Consider the following 18,478-nt stretch of genomic DNA (forward strand, 5'->3'; position numbering starts at 1 on the left):
AAATAAGTTCAGGAATGAGCAGTAGTAGCACAGTTTCTGTCTTCACTTCAAGTGGAAGCTGTTTTTCAGTGGCTGCAGAGGACAGCAGGGACGTCCCACGCTGTACAGGACTGTATACAAACAGAGCACTTCTGTTTATGTGAAAGGCCTTGGACGATGTGTCAGGACTACAAATCAAACTCTGACTTTGTGATCTGTAGGCCAGAGTGTTAGTGTGAGTGCAGCTCAGCCAGTTGCACAACAGCAGCATGATACAACAGTCAAACAAAAAAGGCTGTGTAAAGCAAAAAAAAACAAAAACAGAATGTGATCATTTGCTAATCCTGAAAACAGCACAAAGACAATATATTTAATGTTTGACCTCATCAGCTTCATTGATTTTTGTAAATATCTGCTTATTCTGAATTTGATGCAGCAACACGTTTCAAACAAGTTGGGACAGGAGCAACAACAGACTGGGAAAGTTGTGGAACGCTCCAAAAACACCTGTTTGGATCATTCCACAGGTAAACGGGTTGATTGGTAACAGGTGATAATATCATGATTGGGTATGAAAGGAGCATCCTGGAAAGGCTTGGTCGTTCACAAGTGAGGATGGAGCGAGGTTCAACACTTTGTGAACACATGATTGTATAAAGGATGTTACTACATGGACTCAGGAACACTCAGTAAAACTGCCACTAAAGACGGTTGTGTGTAAATGATTGTAGTCTGTTTTTATCTGTGTTTTACACAATGTGCAAAGTTTTTTTGGAATCGGGGTTGAAGAAGAAGAAATCTCCCACATTTCATGATGAAAAGCTGAAATCACTTTAAACTTTTTATTAACATATGCAGCTCTCTGACTGGCTAATTTACAGCTATTTAGATTTAACCAATATCCCTAAAACTTTTGATACACAGTACACCAGAGCACCTCAGTATGTGTAAACTCATAAACATCAATATGAAAACATACAGCCAGACATCAGCCAGACAGTATACTGCAATAGTTAGGTACGTCCTTGGAGGGTAATGATACAGGGCCACAGTATCATTTTCATAATAACTACTGAAGAATGCTGAAGCCTTAAAGGGGCGTTCAGGTAACTAACAACACACAAGGCCTGGTTTATTGCTACGGTCAGCAGTGGCTTGTTAGACAGAATCATTAACCTGGCAGATTAACAGTTTATTGCACACTGTGATTGGGTGAACTGACAAAGATGAACATAACTTCAAATATACCGCAAGCATCATGTGACACAGAGCTCACTGGACGTCAGGAGTAAGCGGCAGTGGAGAATGAAGACAAAGGGAAAAAACCGAGAGGAGAAATTCTTCTTTTTGACCTCAGTCTGCAGATTGCATCACTGCTTGCCGTCAAATGGACAGTAATCTCACAGCAAAATGATTGTGAAGTAATAAAGTGGTCTGACCAAAACATCCAGGCACATAATTGCTAAGCTGACATGAAAATTGTCTTTACATAAGAGTTGCCCCCGACGCTTTGTGGGTTTGAAGATTTTGTTTCCACCCCACCACCGAAGCTGCCCCTTCCTCCTGGTGGACGGACTGTGCAGGGATTCATAAACTGGCCTTTACTGCCTTCTCTTTTCATTTTGGGGATATTAAGGAACCTTTTTTTTTTAGTATGTGGCAGATGAAATGTGGAGGCTGTCTGCTGCTATCTCAAAACTTTGAATGACTCATGTGAAATGCCCAGATTTTCTCTTGATGTTGTTCAGCAGCAACGATTCTGCGTCAACACACGCAACCATCTGGGGAATAAAGCACTCACTGTCTGAGTGTAAAATGCCACTTCTTATCATGTGTGAGGGAAAGGTCGCACCCAGTCCAGGATGTGGAGCAGACCCGTGTGAGCTGTGTGTCTCTGTTTGGATTTCAGATATTATTATTATTATGACTCGTTTTGGTTATCACGGTGCTGCTCACAGAACAGCCCTCTGTGTTTTGGCTGCTGTCTCTGAGGTGCATGTGCAGTAGTGTGGCAGAGGCTGTGGAAATGAGTGACGTCTGCATATTTCATGCTGTGAGCTCATGTTGTCTCTTGCATCCTGCAGTCCTGACTCTAACATGCACAAGGTGTTAAAAAACACTTTTTGTGAGAAAAAGAGGAATAAATGAACTCAAGTTTCAAAAACAGTGTTTATTTTTGTTGTGTCAAAGCAATTATTACCTCCACTTAAACCACCTGCAGGTGCTCTGAAATCAGGGTAAGATATGGAACATATGGAGATTATTATGATGCCATACAAAGATTAGTTCACGTCACTGTCACCCATGTGAAAAGGTTTGTGACTTTTTATTTGCTACAGGGTGATTTTGATCCCTGAGACTGTAGACGTTTGTCTAGTTTAGAAAAAGATTTCAGGTAAGCCAGTCTCCTCCTGGTCAAAATCCATCTAAACCAGTGACTCCCACACCGGCTGGCTGTCTGAGTCCTGGCTGTGAAGAGAACTTAAGCCGGTGTCTGAGTCGTCGTCGTTCACACTGTGAGCTTTTGACAGACCCCTGGCCTGCTCCACCCACTCGCTCTTCCTCTCCAAAGTGCTCATCAGCCCCTTCTTATCATCCTCCCCGGGCTGGCTGCATCTCTCCTCCCTGGCCGTCCCTTCCGTTATTTCCAAAGTGTTCACTTTCTCCAGCAAATCCCTCATCTCCTTCTCCCTCGCCCCGCAAATCTCCTGGGTCAGCTCTAAATCGCTCCTAATAGTTTCTAAATCCGTGTTGAGGCGCAGACCGATGTACAAACTTGTATCTAGCTGTGTCCTGATCCTCTCTCTTTCCAAAAGCAGCTCGTTTTCCGACGTTGCGTCTGCCTCGTCGATGGGGAGGGGCGGTGCGCCCTGTGCGTCTCTGCTCCGCAGCTCCTGGTTCCTCCGCTGCATCCAGCGGTGGTTCAGCTCCTCCTGCACCTGCACGGCGACTTTGTCTATACGAGCCTCCTGCTCCCGCAGCTCCTCCTGCAGTCTAACCACCTCCTCACACTGGCGGGCGTACTCTTCAAACTTGGCCAGAGCCTCCTCCTCCTCTCCCTCTCGACTGGAGGCTGCAGCAGCGTCCATTAAATACGTGTCCTGCACATAATTAACGCCGAGTCTTTGAATTCTGTCAAAATGCACCTTTGCCTCGCGCCTGTCGATCTCTGCGTCCAGCTCTGCGATCCTCTGAATCTGCAGGCGGATCGTGTGATCTTGAGAAATCACAAGATGAACCAAAGTTTCCATCTTTTGCGCAGAGGAGGCGTCTCTGTGCGCCGCTTGCGCCCTCTTTTTATTATTGATCTTCTCCAACTTTCTGAACGCTTTCCTCACAATTCGACGCTGTTTCTCAGGTGAGATGCCACCCACGGGAGCCCGCGCGCTCCCCTTGGTGACACAGGGGCTGTGTTTGCTGAGCACCACACGCGCCTCTGCGCTCCGGGCTCCGTGGCTCGCCAAAGACGCCTCGTGTTTCACCAACACGAACTGCACGTTCCTCTGCTCCTCTCCCCACGCCACCCACAGCCGTAAAATCTTGGTACTGTTCGGTAAAATCCTCTGGAACCCTTTCCATTTCTCCACCACGCAGTAAGCCTGCCAGCATGCGGAGAGGCCGCGCTGCGACTTCTGCTCCTCCACAAGCACTTTGACAACATCAGCGCAGGTTGTGCGCTTCGACACGCCGAAGACCAGCTTTTCCTCTCGGCAGACCCACACTGAGATCTTGCTCTCCTCCGACTCCATCGCGGATGTCTGCTAAAGTGAACTTTTCATAAATAATAACCAGGGGAAAAAAGTCTCAAATCTCTCAATAGATTTAAATCCGCGGGTCCGGAGAAAAGCGCAGCTGCGTCCCACACACACACACGTCTGAGAAGTCGCTGGAGGTCCATGTGTCCCTCTGTGCACTTTCCTGAGGCCAAGTCAAGGAAGCACGAGCCTGCCGTGATCACATGACTGCCACGACCAAGTGTCGGCAGAGGACTTCATATTGTGATGTGTGATTTTGGAGAGGAGACGCTAACTGGAGCCATGATGATTTCAGTGCAGTATTGATCCCCAGTTGCTACAGTCTGTGGCCTGTTGGAGCTTTACTGTGTCATGCTGTTATCACAGTATCTGTACAATTATAAAGACATTAAAGGGTTATGTAGTAAATGTGTTCAGTGTTTAAAACATCATATAAATAGTGATTTGAACGTATTCACTGAAATTTGGACCATACAACACATATAAAACATAATTCAAACATAAAAGAAAATAATCAGTAAGACTGTAGGAAAAAGTACTAAAGCTAAGTATTATTGCCTCAACTGGCAGTGGGAGATAAGAGATTAAAATATCAGAAATATTTTTCGTGCTACATTAAAGTGATTTGTAATTACAATTTTCTTATTAAAAACATCAGTATGTTTTACCTCTGGGTTGGTCTTCTAACCCCTCAGAGAAATGTCTGGTTTAGCTCTTTTCCACTGTTTGTACAGTTTATTTTCTTATGTACAGACAGTACAGAGCTGTTAAAGAACAGACACAATGCAAAACCAAAGGGGGAAAAAAGGCAGCAGCAGGATTGAGTTGCCCTGTGAAACCTCATGCCTCATCTGGGCCGCGTTCCACAGCGTGAGCCTCTTGTCAAAGACGTCCCTCCAGCAGCCCCAGGCTTCAGAGGCAGCTGGGATGTCATCTAACAGTGGTTAGAGAGGCTAGTGCACCACACACACACACACACCACTGCCCCCTTCAGATTTTACTCCTCAGTTTTTGTCATCCTGTCTCTTCCTGCCTGTCATTGAACGTAATGAGCTGAAGCTCTGTGTGGCTCCAGGACGTATTCAGTATACTGTTTGTACTCTACACTGATGTATGTGAAGGAGGCACTGGTATTGATTTTCTGCAGGAGTTTCCTATCTGGACACTCAGCAGCTAGAGGATTCGCTTGCCACTCAGTATACCCTCGAAACGGTCAGGTTTAGGCACCAGAACTACTTAGTTAGGTTTAGGAGAAGACCTCAGCAGGTGTGTTGTGTAGTCTGTGAGACTACAGGCAGACCACTCTCACATGCTGTTGAATCACTTCCACTTCCTCCAGCGCTGACGTGCAACGTGTGTAGATCGATCTGGCTATGCAAGGCCAGGCTTTCACTGTTTGAAGGGACATGCGAGCGCATCTGCATTTATAGACCAGCCAATAGGAACGTCCTCTCTCTGAAATGACCTGTGACTGGCCAAGTAAGGAAAAACTAAGTACAAAAACAAATCCAATGAACACGTAAAGGAGATAAAATAATGGAACTGGAAACATAGAACATGTGTTCCTGACATTAATAAAAGGATGGGTTTCAGGGCGTGATTTAACACACTTGTGTTTGTGTGACAGCTCAGACTGATGTGAGGACTTCAGCTGATTGCAGAGCAGCCAGTGACAGCACTGTGCAGCCATGAAGCGCAGCAGTGGCAAACTCTCCCCCAGCTGGATTACTGAAGTGAATGACTGACTCGTAACATTCAGGGTCAGTTTGCTTTTGTTGTTACGAGTGAGTGGGCACAGGTGTTGCCCGCCCACCCACCCACCTGCTCATGGTTTCAGTGACGCCTTCAGACTCACGAGTGGTCAGAGATTTCAGAGTCGACGGTGAGTGTGAGCTAAGACTCCCGCTTTGATTGGTCGGTCCTTGATACTTAAATACAAGCGATGTATGTTTGAAAGGCTGTGTGGAGGACGACTTTAATTCCCCATCTTGCCCTGTTGGCTTTTAGTTTATTGTCTGTTTCTTCCTCATTGACTGCTTTCAGAATTCAGCCTTGATGAGTCTTGAACTTGTGAGCTTTGATTGCAAAGCAAGAGAGCAAATTGCTGCTCTCTTCTGTCTTCATGAAAAGCCTGACGGACAGACGGTACCTGGAGTTTTGGTGGGTCGTCATTGCTGCTCTACGTGTCCCTGCAGGAGGCTCATTGTCCTCAAGCAAAGAAATCCAGCAACATTAATGAACATCTGCTATTTTTATCAAAACCTGTGGCACAAGAAGTTTGGCAGTTTTTGTATGTGCGTCATTTGGCGTTAAGAATATACAAGTGATCTTCTTGACACGAAAAATCGACTATTCTGATTTTGATTTGCACAGTTGCTTAATGGCTCTTGTTTAGATGTTAGCTTTTTAATTTGGCTTGAGGTTGTGTTAGGATTGTGCAATTTAGACATTTAGATAATCATTCTGAGATTTGGAAAATACGTATGTCTTGGAGCTATTATGGCTTTGTAGGTGGATAAAGATGAAAATTTTAATTCCGTCAGACTGAGTTGTGGGCAGTTGAATGTATCGTGTTATTGTAGCGCCACCTAAAGGTAAAATGCCATCAGAATGAGTGAGATCAGAGTTGAGTACATGAAACACCTTGAACTACAGACTACAGATTCAAGGATTTATAATATTGCTCATACCCCTCACAGGAAGTTATTATTGAAAGTGTAAAGTGCTTTATAAATGACCACATGGTGGCGCTCTGAAAGCCAAAAACTATTGTTTTTTTCTTGAACTCTGAAATCACTTTTTATTCGACAGACTTTGTGTTTCTAGCCGTTTTGCTGAACCTGCACCAGGCGTTCTATCCCAGATGTAATAATCAGTTGCAGGATGGGGCAACCTGGACCATGTATCAAGGCTGAGTCCTTACCGCAGCGGCCCGGGTTCAGGTCCAGCCGGGGCGCTTTGCTGCATGTCTTCCTCTGTCTCTCCAGCTGTGACTATCATACTAGAGCAGATTGTGTGAACTCCCATCTGGACAGAATGTTAACCGCCTCCAAACTCACAGGAATTGGCTGACATCATTCCTAACCTGACAGCTGTTTAAAATCTGGCTATAATTTGACAGCCAAATCTAAATTACTGATGTCGTTCGCTTGTTTTCATCAATAATGTTTGTACACACAGCAGGACCACTGGCTAACATTTCTAATTTCAGATACTGAGACCTGTAGCTCAAATGGTCAGAATAATCATTGTTTTGGCTGTTATTGCTTTTTTTATCATCTAAACTATTTCTTTACAAGGTTTGCTTTTAAATGTTGTATGTGAAGCTACATGATTTACAGAATTTCTAATGCATTCTATGGTGCCTTAATTCATGAGTTTAATCAAAGAGGAAGGCCATCATAATGCATTTGTTTTTAATGAAACAATGTCTCCCTCTGGTGGTGGATTCTGTTACTACAGTGGTAAACATTAAATTGTTTTTCTGGACACGTGAAACAGTGACAGGGGCAGTTAAATATTAAGCGACAGGCTCCATCTACTGTTGACCTGAGGTTCCTGCAGTTAAACAGTCAAGTGGTTGGTGCTTCAGTCGACACCACACAGGCGTGTCTGTAATAGCGCTTTCTGCAGCAGTAATTATGCTAAATATTTAATTGAACTGACAACAAAAGGAGGCAATAAATTCAGATTTATTTAACTTCAATATTGCATACAAACAAAGTATCTAGAAAGCTACAAAATATCTACTATTATCAAGAAGGCATCATAATGTTACGGAGCAAAGACAAGACCATATGCAGAACACAGAAACATCGCAGAGCTTCTTTTCTCTCCTTTGCTCCAACACTTTTTACTGTCATGGATACGAAAAGATATCACACATCTGTACCAAGAAAAGCTAAGATAGAATTTTGTACAAAGCACCTTTTTACAAAAACAAGTCGGCACACAAAACCCAAATGTGTGTATGATAACTATACGTGAGCAATGTGAAAAAATCACTTTAAAGCCACCATCTGAAAATGGTCATAAAACAAAAGGTACCAGTACCTACTCTTCGACAGAATTACAAATAACAAGAGCTAAACTGCTGATATGTTTGTATCATGATTCCTCAACTCAAATGATTTTTTTTTATATATATATTTTTTTTAACGCATCCATTTTTTCCTCAAATGGTCCACCAGACATTCGTGCCATCGAAGGCATCAGGCCTGCTGTTTTAGTGTTGAAACGACATGTCAAAATGTACCAGCAGTGCAGCAGCAACATCATTACCGTCTTGTTGGGCTTGCAATATACAGACAATGTCATCACAAAACCAAGTACAACTGTATACAAGTACAATAAGAAAACAGGAACATCTACATAATCAATAAATGTGAACAGATACACAGGGTAAACATAAGAAAAAGCCTATTAAAACTCCACAGTGTCCACAGGACTGTGGCAAAATACTGAACGACTGAACTTTATCTGCATCCACCAGAGACATTGTCTGCAATTATTTAGAGCTTCTTCAGTTAAAATACTTTCAATGATTATAATTTTTTGTAAAAAAAACAGTAAATGTTCGAGTAGCTATGGTCCTTACAGTGAAAAGTATTAACCTCGACGGCCTCGTCTACTTTAGCAGTTGTGAAAAATTAGTTTCTGAAACAGCATCTCAAACAGGTTTTGGAAAGAAATTCAGATTTAACCATATTAAACCAGTTTGAAGGGTTAGAATTACTATTAAATAAACTTTCACTTTCCCTCTGAAAGATGATAAATGATAAAAGCTTGTCGGTCCCTGCCTCGTCGACATCACAGCTGTGTCTGCGTCACTGACGGTAACACTGTGGTAGTGTGATGTTTTCTGTGGTTTTCACATCATGCGAGCGTGTGGTCGTGGGAAAGAGGAAACCATGATGTCTCAGAAAAACCTGTATTTTTAAAAACACTTGAACCTGCAAGTGTGCACGAAGCGGACAGCTGCAGTGTTTCTACGAGGTGACATCCTGCATGCAGTCAGCGGCTGTAACGTTATCAACAGGTCTTTGACCTCGAGCAAAGAAGTAGGTTTTCTTCAAATACATTGTTTGTGAAATCAATTTGTAACGTAAGAAAAGTGAATATAGCATTTATTTATTTTACCAGTAACCAGCTTTCCCCTGCTGTCATTACAATCCTTTGAAAAGGCAATGTGGTGATTGGTTTCACTTGCGTCTCATTTTTGGTCTAGCAACATTTAATTCTTAATTTCTGTTTATCTTTTTGAAGCTGGAAATTTTAAACCAAAGGCACTTCCTTGCTACCATGCAGGACATGACAAAAGATTGACTGAATCTCTGTATTTTTGGTCTTTTACAACAGGAAAGGCAGTCATTCTGTTTAGAGTACACTCTTTGAAATAGGCAGATAAAAATAAAACCTGTTTTATAACTGGTACTGTTGTTAGAACTTAACAGAAGTGTACTGCCACTTAACAACAACAATAAAACCTGTATTTCTACGAGTGTACCAATTATAAGAAACATGATTTCCCAGATGTGGAGATGTACCAAGTAATATACCGGTGAGTCATTTTTGCCTGTTTCATCCACAGAACTGATTTTAGACTTAAAACAAAGCAAAGGGTAATGTTAGAGTATATTCTAAGGCACTGTACATCTACACTTTGGCAGATAAGATTGTGAATTTCTTACACACTGCAAATGTATAAATAGTCTTCCGGCGTAGAGATCACAGTTTTAGTGGCATCTTTTGGGAGTTCACACAGCTGGAACATGTTTAAGGCTGGGGATCAGTGTAGGCCACAGAAACATGTGAACATGGTGTGAAGGCAGCAACACTCTGGCTTGGAGTTATCGCACGGTGATCCCAGAGGGAAAGATATTCTGAGTCGTCCAGGGGGGCAAAGCCACAGCATGCTGACCAAAGCCTGCGGTCTGCAAGTGGTGTAGTGTTATGACTATTTAAACTGTTGTTCTAAAACCACAGATCTACCAGGAGAAACAAGTAAGCATCACTAAGGCAAGCTCAGGAAGGGGAACAAACTGCTTTTGGAAAAGATGAGTCATTTTAAGCTACTGTCACCTGTCGAAAGCCTAATTATTCTCCTATCAGTTGTCACAGAGAAAAGACTCGTTGGCAGCACAGAAATGCTTCACAGGTGGTAAGACTATCGAAATTTATGGAGCAGATGCAAAATGTCTGCAGTATTTTCACAGTGCATTCATTCTGTTAGTGTCTAAGACTTGGAGTGCTTCAACAGGGATAAATATACTACTGAAAGCTGAGTTGTTTTTAAAGAAATAGTAATTTTGCAATACTCACGACCACTTACGTCCAACTACTGTCTTTGTAGTGTTGTGTTAGTTTTGTTTCTTTGGAAAATCTATTGGCTGTGGGTGCATGTCTGTATATCGACTATGTATGCTCACAAAATTATGAACTACAGACATACAAAACACACTCAAACAGATTACACAGACCACACCAGGCTGCTGATAAAAAAAGGCCAGCATCCTTTTTTTTTCTTAGTCAACATGACAAAGCAGAAACAGACAACACACACATTTCCATTTACCAAATGAATCTAGTAAATTCCTTAAGAACGGCCACATTTATACCCAACGAAGACCAACTCAACATGTTTTAAACAAGATTTCCCATATTTAAACATAAAACAACAGTACCGCAATCAACAGCTGCAGTCAAATAACAGACACTTTATATTAAAACAAATTTAGAGCAACTGACTTCACCCGATACCATGACCAAAAAGCATTGTGGGTGTGACTTTCAGGTAGAGGCACTGCCACTTGTTTTGAGGTTGGAAAGTCTATGGAAAGAAAGGGCTTGGGGGATGGGGTGGGGGGCTCAGAGCCTCTCATTCTTTTACCAGTCTGTAGATATGATGCTGGGCGCCGTGCTCACTGTTTGACACTTCAAACACACACGCCATACATAGCAGTGTCTCCTGGGTGTCCCTATTCGTCACCACCTGCAAGAGAAGACACGGTCACTCTCCAGTCGAGAAGTACTGCACTCTTTTCAAAACAGACACTGGCACTGTTTTAAGTTTTCATAATGTCGGCTCTCTGTGGTGAAGAGAATACTGAATACACTTTACTTAACGTGGCATATTTATCTGTGTCTATAAGGCCGTGACAAAATACAAAGCATAAATGTGGTGAAGGACACAACAGAAATGTTTTGTAAGTGAAATCCTTCAGTGTGCAGTCAGAGATGAATATATTACAAGGCAGAAGATAAGATCCTTTACTTTGACTCTGTCATCATGATGATTACTGCTTTCTTGGTGAAGGCCGCCTTACAATTAATTCAACAATTGTTGAAAAGGGTAACATTTTTTACTAATAGATATCACCATGAAACATCCCCAGTTGATTATTTACATTAAGAAGATGATTTTGTATGACAAAGTTTTCTTAAACTGTACGTTTCAATATGCAGATGATGTGTTATCTAGTTAAATATGAGGTTATTTGCATGGATTTCCAGAAGTGAAATTTGAACTAAAGTCGACTCCTAAATCTGTATTCTGGATGTTTTCTTTTCACTCATTTGACAGAAGACATGTTCTGGAAGCAAAATAGCCCAAAAAACTGACCAGTGCATTAAAAAAACCCAATGCTTTCATCTGTCATGTCTCCCTTTCAAGTTTTCTTAATAGTTCAGTTTCGTTTTTTGTCTTCTTTTTTCAAATTTAAACATCATTTTACATTAAACGTTGCTCAACAGACAGCTTTCAGGATAAAAGTACAGATATAAAGCTGCAGTTCATCAAGAGGAATGTTAAAACTTTACTGTACTGCGTTACTTTGAGTTCCTCCTGCAGATTTCAGAGCTTCTTAAGGCCTTCTTCGAACAGGAAGTAGGCACTCACTGATCTACAATCATTTCTTAGAGCCTCTTATGATCCTTCTGGGACACTTCTTAAGCCTAAAAATATTCATAAGATGGATTTCGTGATAATCTTAGCCTTAAGATGCTTTTGCGCCCTGGTTGCTATTTTACGTGCAAAACCCCACATACGAGTCTATGCCTTTATTTATTTCTCGCTGTCTCTGTAGCGGTGAATGACCCTTTAAGACCCCATGTGATGGCTAATAACAGGGGTTCCTGCCCCCTCTTATCCTCCCTTTTCCCCTGCAGATAATGAGGCTTCACACACTGTGTTTCATCCCCTGTGGAATGAGAGCAATGTAGGACCAGCCAGAGGAAGTCATCTGAAGGCCCGTTCAACCCCCCACACCTTTTTTTTTTTTAAATAAAGCCAGCTGGAGCCACCAACACACCCTGACAGCAAAGAGAAGAAGAAGAATGAGAGTCTTGCAGAGGGCCCTCGCCCACCAAGGTCAGTGAGGTGATTAATTACCAATAAGATCGTGAAGTTCTCCAGCACACTGTTCATCATATATTTCTCTGGCAGATGTTTTAGCTTATGGATGAAGTTGATCATGTATTCACACATGGGAGACCGGCTTATCCGGTAGACAAAGCGTCCATTCTCAAACCGTGCATATTCAGTCTGAGGAAAAAGAGGAAATAATTAATGAAAGTGTGGGATAAAGGGCAATACTCAACAGTAACTTGCTCTGACTCGTAGGATGGAAAGACCTCATACCTCAACTTTCTCGACCACTTGCTTCCCAAAGGAGCAGACCTTCGTTGAACACGTGATGGTCATGTTCTCTGAGCTCTCATACTGACTAGTGACTCCATAGAAAGATCCAGTATCATCCTGAATGTTGCAGTTCAAGTCAGCCTGGAAGCCAGAGAAAAAAAAAAAGTTTGGTGGAGATTAATATGTGGACAACAAACATGGTAAAAATGGGCAAATACAGTGGGTCCCATGGTCAAATAATGGTTGGTAGATAGATAGATAGATAGATAGATAGATAGATAGATAGATAGATATACTTTATTTATCCCAAGCTGGGAAAATGCAGTGGTATAGGAATACGATTTTTGCCATTTTATTGACTGAAGCTAACAAAATCAAGTCAGTTGCTATCCCATGAGTTTATTTTGCATATCTACTCAACAGTGCAGATAATCCCATGACAGAACTCAAAGAACTGTTCCAGATAAAGCAAACAATATAGATTTTTTTTTTTTTTTTTTTTAAGAAGAATGACTTAAATACATAAACTGGACCTTTTACATTTGAAAAATAAACTTGTCAGTGCTCTCTGGTGGACTATGTCATGAAAACACAAAAAATATTTTTTTACTGCCTGCTAATTCTAAGTAGGTGTTGATCACATACTGTGTTCACAAAAGTTACAAAATAAAGTGTACTAAAAAAAGTCTACAAAAATATTTGGGTCTGCCTTTGATCTGAAATAACTTTGTTAAACCTGCTATAACTGATTTGGCCTCTTGGAGGCAGTGAACACAACATTGATATGTCATCACCTTTTAAGTTGATATGGCATTAGTGTTAGCAAACAGTTGCTTTTTTTAGAAACATTATCATTCATTTGGAGTCGTGCTTGTGTCCTTGTGATGAATGCTCTCACACTGTCATTTGATGCCTGATATAGGATACCTTTGTGATTAATAATCAAGTTTTTTTCCAATAAATGTCTTCATTGATTTTAACAGAAATTTAACCCATTGCTAAATCCCTTGTTCACTATTTGCCATCACGACTGATGACATCAACATCAGCACTGCAGTCATCTCCTGCTGGTTTATTAGAGGTTTCCAGCAACAGCCACAAGAATCAGGGATGCAGTATTTGTCAATTACACCCCAAAGCTCTGGAACACACTACCTGTAGATATCAGGGAAGCCAGTTCAATAAATATTTTCATCTCTTCACTTTAGCATGATATGTACTTTTCCTGATACATTTTTGTACTTTGTACATTTATGTACTGCTGCACTTTTAATTTACTTGATTTATGCTTCGTATTTTACTTGATTTATGCGTTCTATGTGCAGTTTTTAACTTTATAGTATTGTCCAACTTATTTTACATTAATTTTCTATACCTGTTTTTATTTTCTTTGAGCAGTATTTATTGCATGGAAGGTGCTATAAAAATAGTTTATTATTATTGTTATGTTATCCTTAGCTAGATATAAACCTAGTATGAAAATCCTTGGGTCTAGAGGTATTTGTATGGATAATATGTCCTGATTACACTCTCTCACTGCTTTCTAGAAACATTATTTGAGTGACAGTGAAAAAATGTACCTTTTTCTTTTATGCTTTTGATACATATCAGGTATAGCACTATTGTGTTAAGCTTTTCTAGGGTTGTATACTTTCACATGACATATTAAATTAAGGTAATATTTCCTACATTGTCACTATAAGAATATTGATTACAGTAGCAGTGGCATTTTGGCAGATGAATACAGTGTTTGTAGTACATACTGTGTACAGTGGTATATACAGTGTGTGCTATGGAACTGAGACACATGTCTGTTCTTGGCCTTTTATCAGGAGTCAGAACTTGGTTGAAACGTGGCAGCTAAAAATGTCAAATTAAACTCTACATTAAGAATCTTTTTGTCACTGTCTGATCGAGAGCTGTGGAGATTAGACATGTACATCGCATATCAAATGAGAAGATCCTAGCCACATCTGAACACGCATGTTAATGTGTCCATATTAGAAAGAAGATTCTAAATAGGATTAAATGAAGTTACGTTAAAAGACTGATTTACAAGGTTGAACGGGTCTGTTCCTGGAGGGCAGCCTTTCTATGCCCTCAACATCCTGTTCATTATGGATACAAAAAGAGGAGACATCCTCGTACAACATTCTCCTCCTTCATTAAGCAAAGCAGTTATACATTCATTATTGTGCAGATTCTGTCTTTCATTTGAAATTTAGATTGGCCGGTCACTTCAAAAGGAATTTGAGGGGACTTGGTCCAAGTGCATACGGTCCTACTTTGTTGGCTGCCGCTAGTTAGCATTTTGCATCAGGGAGGAAATACATGCAATGTTTAAACAGCCATTAGGAGTGCAACCAGGTCACTCCATTGTTTGGAGATATTACATTGAATTAGTGAGTGCTTTGATCAAAAGCTCTCCTGCTATGCAAGTCCAAACACAGCAGAGTGCAATCTGCAAACATTAAGAGAGCAGTCTTCTCTGTGTGGACTGATTACACCCAATCACTAAAGACGAACCTGAACAGACCCTTACTGAACAGGATTCACAATGATATTAAGACTAATGCATGTAAAATACAATCAGGCTGTAACAATGTGACTGACAAATTCTACTCACCCAGAATTTTATAAGGAAGAAGGAATTCTGGGGACCTTTTCCATACAGCTCCTTCAGCCCTCCTTTCTTCTCTGGGAATTTGTCATAAATCTGACGAATGTCCACCGACTCCAGCAGGGCATCACTGTAGGAATGATTTGTCTGTCCGATATGTACAAATAGGTGCTTGTTGTACTGAAAAAATAATACATAAATTGTCTTAGAAACATACCTAAAAATATGGTGTTCTATTTCAGGTTATATCATTTTGATTTAGAAAAGTTGTATCATATACCAATATCCAGATATCATCAACACAGAAAGGTTTACTGAAATAATATAAACCAGTTCTGACAAATAACCTCCATAATAAGCAAATGGTAGTTAGAATTACATTGGTAACAACACACTCTGATGATGAGAAATAACCTTATGCAACATTGCTTTTTATTTGGCATGGTTTTAGGCAGCTTTTTTTATTTTATGATGTACAAATTAGGTAGCATCATTCTGCTCTACTAAAGCCAAAAACAAACTGATCCCCTCATTTGTATTAAACTAAGCTGGGAATGCCAGACTGCTTCACCCAAATTCTACAAGCTTAAGTTTTGACTTTATTATAGGCAAGAAAACTGTGAAACCACAAATTCTGTCCAAGATAGACCTATCCCAAATATTCAATTAGGTAATTAGGCAATGGTGAATTAGTTATTTGGTAGATGAGCATAATTAACATGAAAAGCTATATTTCTGCTCCAATGGCAACCACAATCTACCTAAACTGACAATATGGAATGAAAGGTGAGTGTTTTGCTATAAATAGTAATATTTAGGTTTGCTCAATTCCTTTAACTCTTTAACTGAGAGTATATGGATTTGGTTTTACAAAGTGAATAAAATGATGGCCCATTAAACCTCTAACCCACGATGCATAGCAGAAAAGCAGAAAGAGAGGCAGCAAAAAAAGAGAATAACATTTGATTTTCAGAGGTTCGCTGAACTCGTGGTGACTGTATGAAACCCCGTCATGTGGTGCTGCACTTCAGTTTAAAAGCTCACAGAGCAGCCTCTCCAGCATGTAGCCTTAAGGGCAAATGCAACAATTTCAGGCATTAAGCTGAATATAAGATTAATGGCTGTTGTCATGTTGTATTAATACCAAAAGAAAGTGCACAGGAAAATGTGGACAAACATTAAAAAAAAAAAAAAAAAAAAAAAAAAACTAAGCAAGTGAGAAGTGTGAGACACCGCCTTGGAGCCGCTGATTAGTCAACTCACACTGAGGGAGTCTGTGGATCGTCTCACTCAGCTGAAGGCTGCAGCGAAATACAGTTTTGGCATGCCTTTTAAGGAACTGATTAATATACAGTCTCTCATTATTTCTGCAGGTTTTCATGCTGTGTGTCCCTACAGGCCAGGCTTCTCCCCTCTCAGCTTGTGTTGGCCTCCTCTCAGCTGACTCTCTGCCTGGGAAAATGTCCCAGTGTTCATAGAGGAAAGGACTGGATGATAAGAGGTGGGAACGAACGCCATGAGATACTGATATTTCATGCTTTAGTATAATGCTCCACTCACTGAGTCTGGGTCCCTCTGTTGCTCTAGGAAGGCGGAGAACTCCACCAATCGGAGTTTGGATGTACCGATGGAACGGCCCTGCCATGCTGGTGCCGTGGGAGCTGGAGCTGCTGTGGGCTCGTAACCTGCAGTAACACAACACCATAACAATAAAAGATCCATCCTGTCTGTGGGTTGTTTTACAGCACAGCATGGATACGTTAAGTTTTAAGACACTATAACAAAAATTGATGTCATGTTAGAGATATTGTTTCAGAGGTTTTAGAGACATCTGCTGAGAGTCAGGTTTGTTTATGTTGTCCCGATGTTATTACTGGCAACAGCTCTCATTATTTCTACTTATTTATGTGCAAATTACAGCTGCACACCATGAGACCAGTTTTTTGGTCAGACATAACATGTCATCACATTCATTATTTTTTTCTTATTTCCAAAATGTTTGTAAGTAACTACAAAATATTCAAGAAAGAAATAACAAACACAACTGAAACTGGGAAAAATATCAATTTTTATGACCAAGTTATTTTCAACATTTGTTTTCCGATTTGTGTTCAAGTATAATCAATAATAGCCTTGTGATTTAATTGAAAATAGATGCCATCACATGGCGTAACAACAGATGTTTTGATTTCAGATATTAAATCAGATAATTTCTGTTTTCACTCTGATGCAGGAGCAGCCATCTAATTTACGATCAATCCTACACATGGATAAGAAAAAAAACAGTTGTCTGTGCACGACTTGTGATTCAGATGTTGGATTTTCTTTTTTTTTTCTCCGTCTATTTTTTATGAGAAGTTTTAAGAGAAAGAAGATATTCCTGAATGTGTTGCATCAAAGGATTCTCTGCAGATTGAAATTTGTGCAACATTAAGTGTTTGAAAGAGCTAAAAATAAACTAGCTCTTAAATAAAAAAAATGATTTAACTGATTAAAAACTGCTGTTACTGAAATTGATTTAATTTTGGTCTCAAACAAGATCCTCAAATCCCCACATTAACTCTCCTTCTCCCTCCTGGAGCTACACTGTAGATAAGGTGCTCTGGGGGAAATGGAGGAGGAAGGTTCAAAGTATCACAACCACCTTTTATTGTTGTAGCTATCTCCAAGTATTTTCACCTCTCCCTATCCAACATATTTGTTTTACAGCGAGATAATCAGCCAATTCTCACAGTAAGATTGGAGATTCACAAATGTAATGTACTGTTGCCTATAAAGTTTTGTAAGCGGTACATTCTCACTTGAAATGGCTGTTGTGACTGCTGGCTGGATGGGATAGGCTTGCTGGGTGAAAGGCTTTATACTGGAACAGAAAATGACAGACTCGTTAGAAAAAAAAAACCCATTTCCATAGCACAATATATTGAATTTGTTGCTTAAAGAGAGTTAAGTTCTCTTCTCTGACACCATAGTATGATACTTACTCTTGTGAGGATCCTGGCTGACCAGTCGATATCATACCCTGCCATAACTAGATAAATAGACAGCAAAGAACATCCAATTGTGAGCAGCTGTTAGCAACAAGATCAAAATGTCTCTTAGCTCCATGTGGATGAGGTTATCTACCACTCCTTTTGATCATGTGTTTATCTGATAGGGGCAGTTGTGCAAAGCTGTGGTGTGTAATGTGATTTGGCCCGGGTGTCGGCGTGGTTGTCCCCATGGCTGCACTGGGTGAAGCTGGACAGGATGGATCAATAGTGGGGTGCCGACGAGGGTCTTACCCCTGCTCCAGGGAAGGCTGGGCGCGGGATGCCTGGCAGCCCGAGCTTGTTGTGAATAGCCGTGGCAGAGACGATCTGAGCCGAGGACATGGAGGCCATGCTCTGGAGCGCTTTGTCCTTCACTGCTTGGTCCTTTAACAGCAGTCACAAAAGGCTTAGCACTCACACAGAAGGGGGGAGGTGGGACATGTTGCAGAGGTAG

At 40.8% G+C, this 18,478-nt stretch overlaps 2 protein-coding genes and 1 long non-coding RNA gene across 9 annotated transcripts in view; 1 reads left to right on the forward strand and 2 right to left on the reverse strand.

Moving 5' to 3' along the window:
* Nucleotides 1-2,167: 2,167 nt before the first annotated feature.
* Nucleotides 2,168-3,728, reverse strand: rassf10b (Ras association domain family member 10b). The gene has a single exon (XM_041941685.1). It carries the CDS (start codon nucleotides 3,726-3,728, stop codon nucleotides 2,406-2,408), a length of 1,323 nt encoding a protein of 440 aa, XP_041797619.1. The 3' UTR covers nucleotides 2,168-2,405.
* Nucleotides 3,729-7,413: 3,685 nt separating this feature from the next.
* The window catches only part of tead1b (TEA domain family member 1b), a 47,345-nt gene continuing 36,280 nt past the window's right edge, over nucleotides 7,414-18,478 (reverse strand). For all 7 annotated transcript variants that reach the window (XM_041939764.1, XM_041938148.1, XM_041940539.1 and 4 more), the window contains 8 exons: nucleotides 18,277-18,408; nucleotides 17,977-18,023; nucleotides 17,794-17,855; nucleotides 16,553-16,677; nucleotides 14,999-15,172; nucleotides 12,373-12,513; nucleotides 12,124-12,276; nucleotides 7,414-10,725 (listed from right to left, as the gene is read on the reverse strand). In XM_041939764.1, the coding sequence (XP_041795698.1) occupies nucleotides 10,612-10,725; nucleotides 12,124-12,276; nucleotides 12,373-12,513; nucleotides 14,999-15,172; nucleotides 16,553-16,677; nucleotides 17,794-17,855; nucleotides 17,977-18,023; nucleotides 18,277-18,408 (948 nt within the window). In that variant the 3' untranslated portion in view covers nucleotides 7,414-10,611. The remainder of the gene's footprint in view (nucleotides 10,726-12,123; nucleotides 12,277-12,372; nucleotides 12,514-14,998; nucleotides 15,173-16,552; nucleotides 16,678-17,793; nucleotides 17,856-17,976; nucleotides 18,024-18,276; nucleotides 18,409-18,478) is intronic.
* LOC121610420 lies at nucleotides 12,012-17,452 on the forward strand. The gene is made up of 3 exons (XR_006007047.1): nucleotides 12,012-12,102; nucleotides 16,366-16,493; nucleotides 16,580-17,452. It is a non-coding gene; the product is annotated as an uncharacterized LOC121610420 (long non-coding RNA).

Source organism: Chelmon rostratus, chromosome 1 (assembly GCF_017976325.1).
Source record: "Chelmon rostratus isolate fCheRos1 chromosome 1, fCheRos1.pri, whole genome shotgun sequence".
Classification (NCBI taxonomy): domain Eukaryota; kingdom Metazoa; phylum Chordata; class Actinopteri; order Chaetodontiformes; family Chaetodontidae; genus Chelmon; species Chelmon rostratus.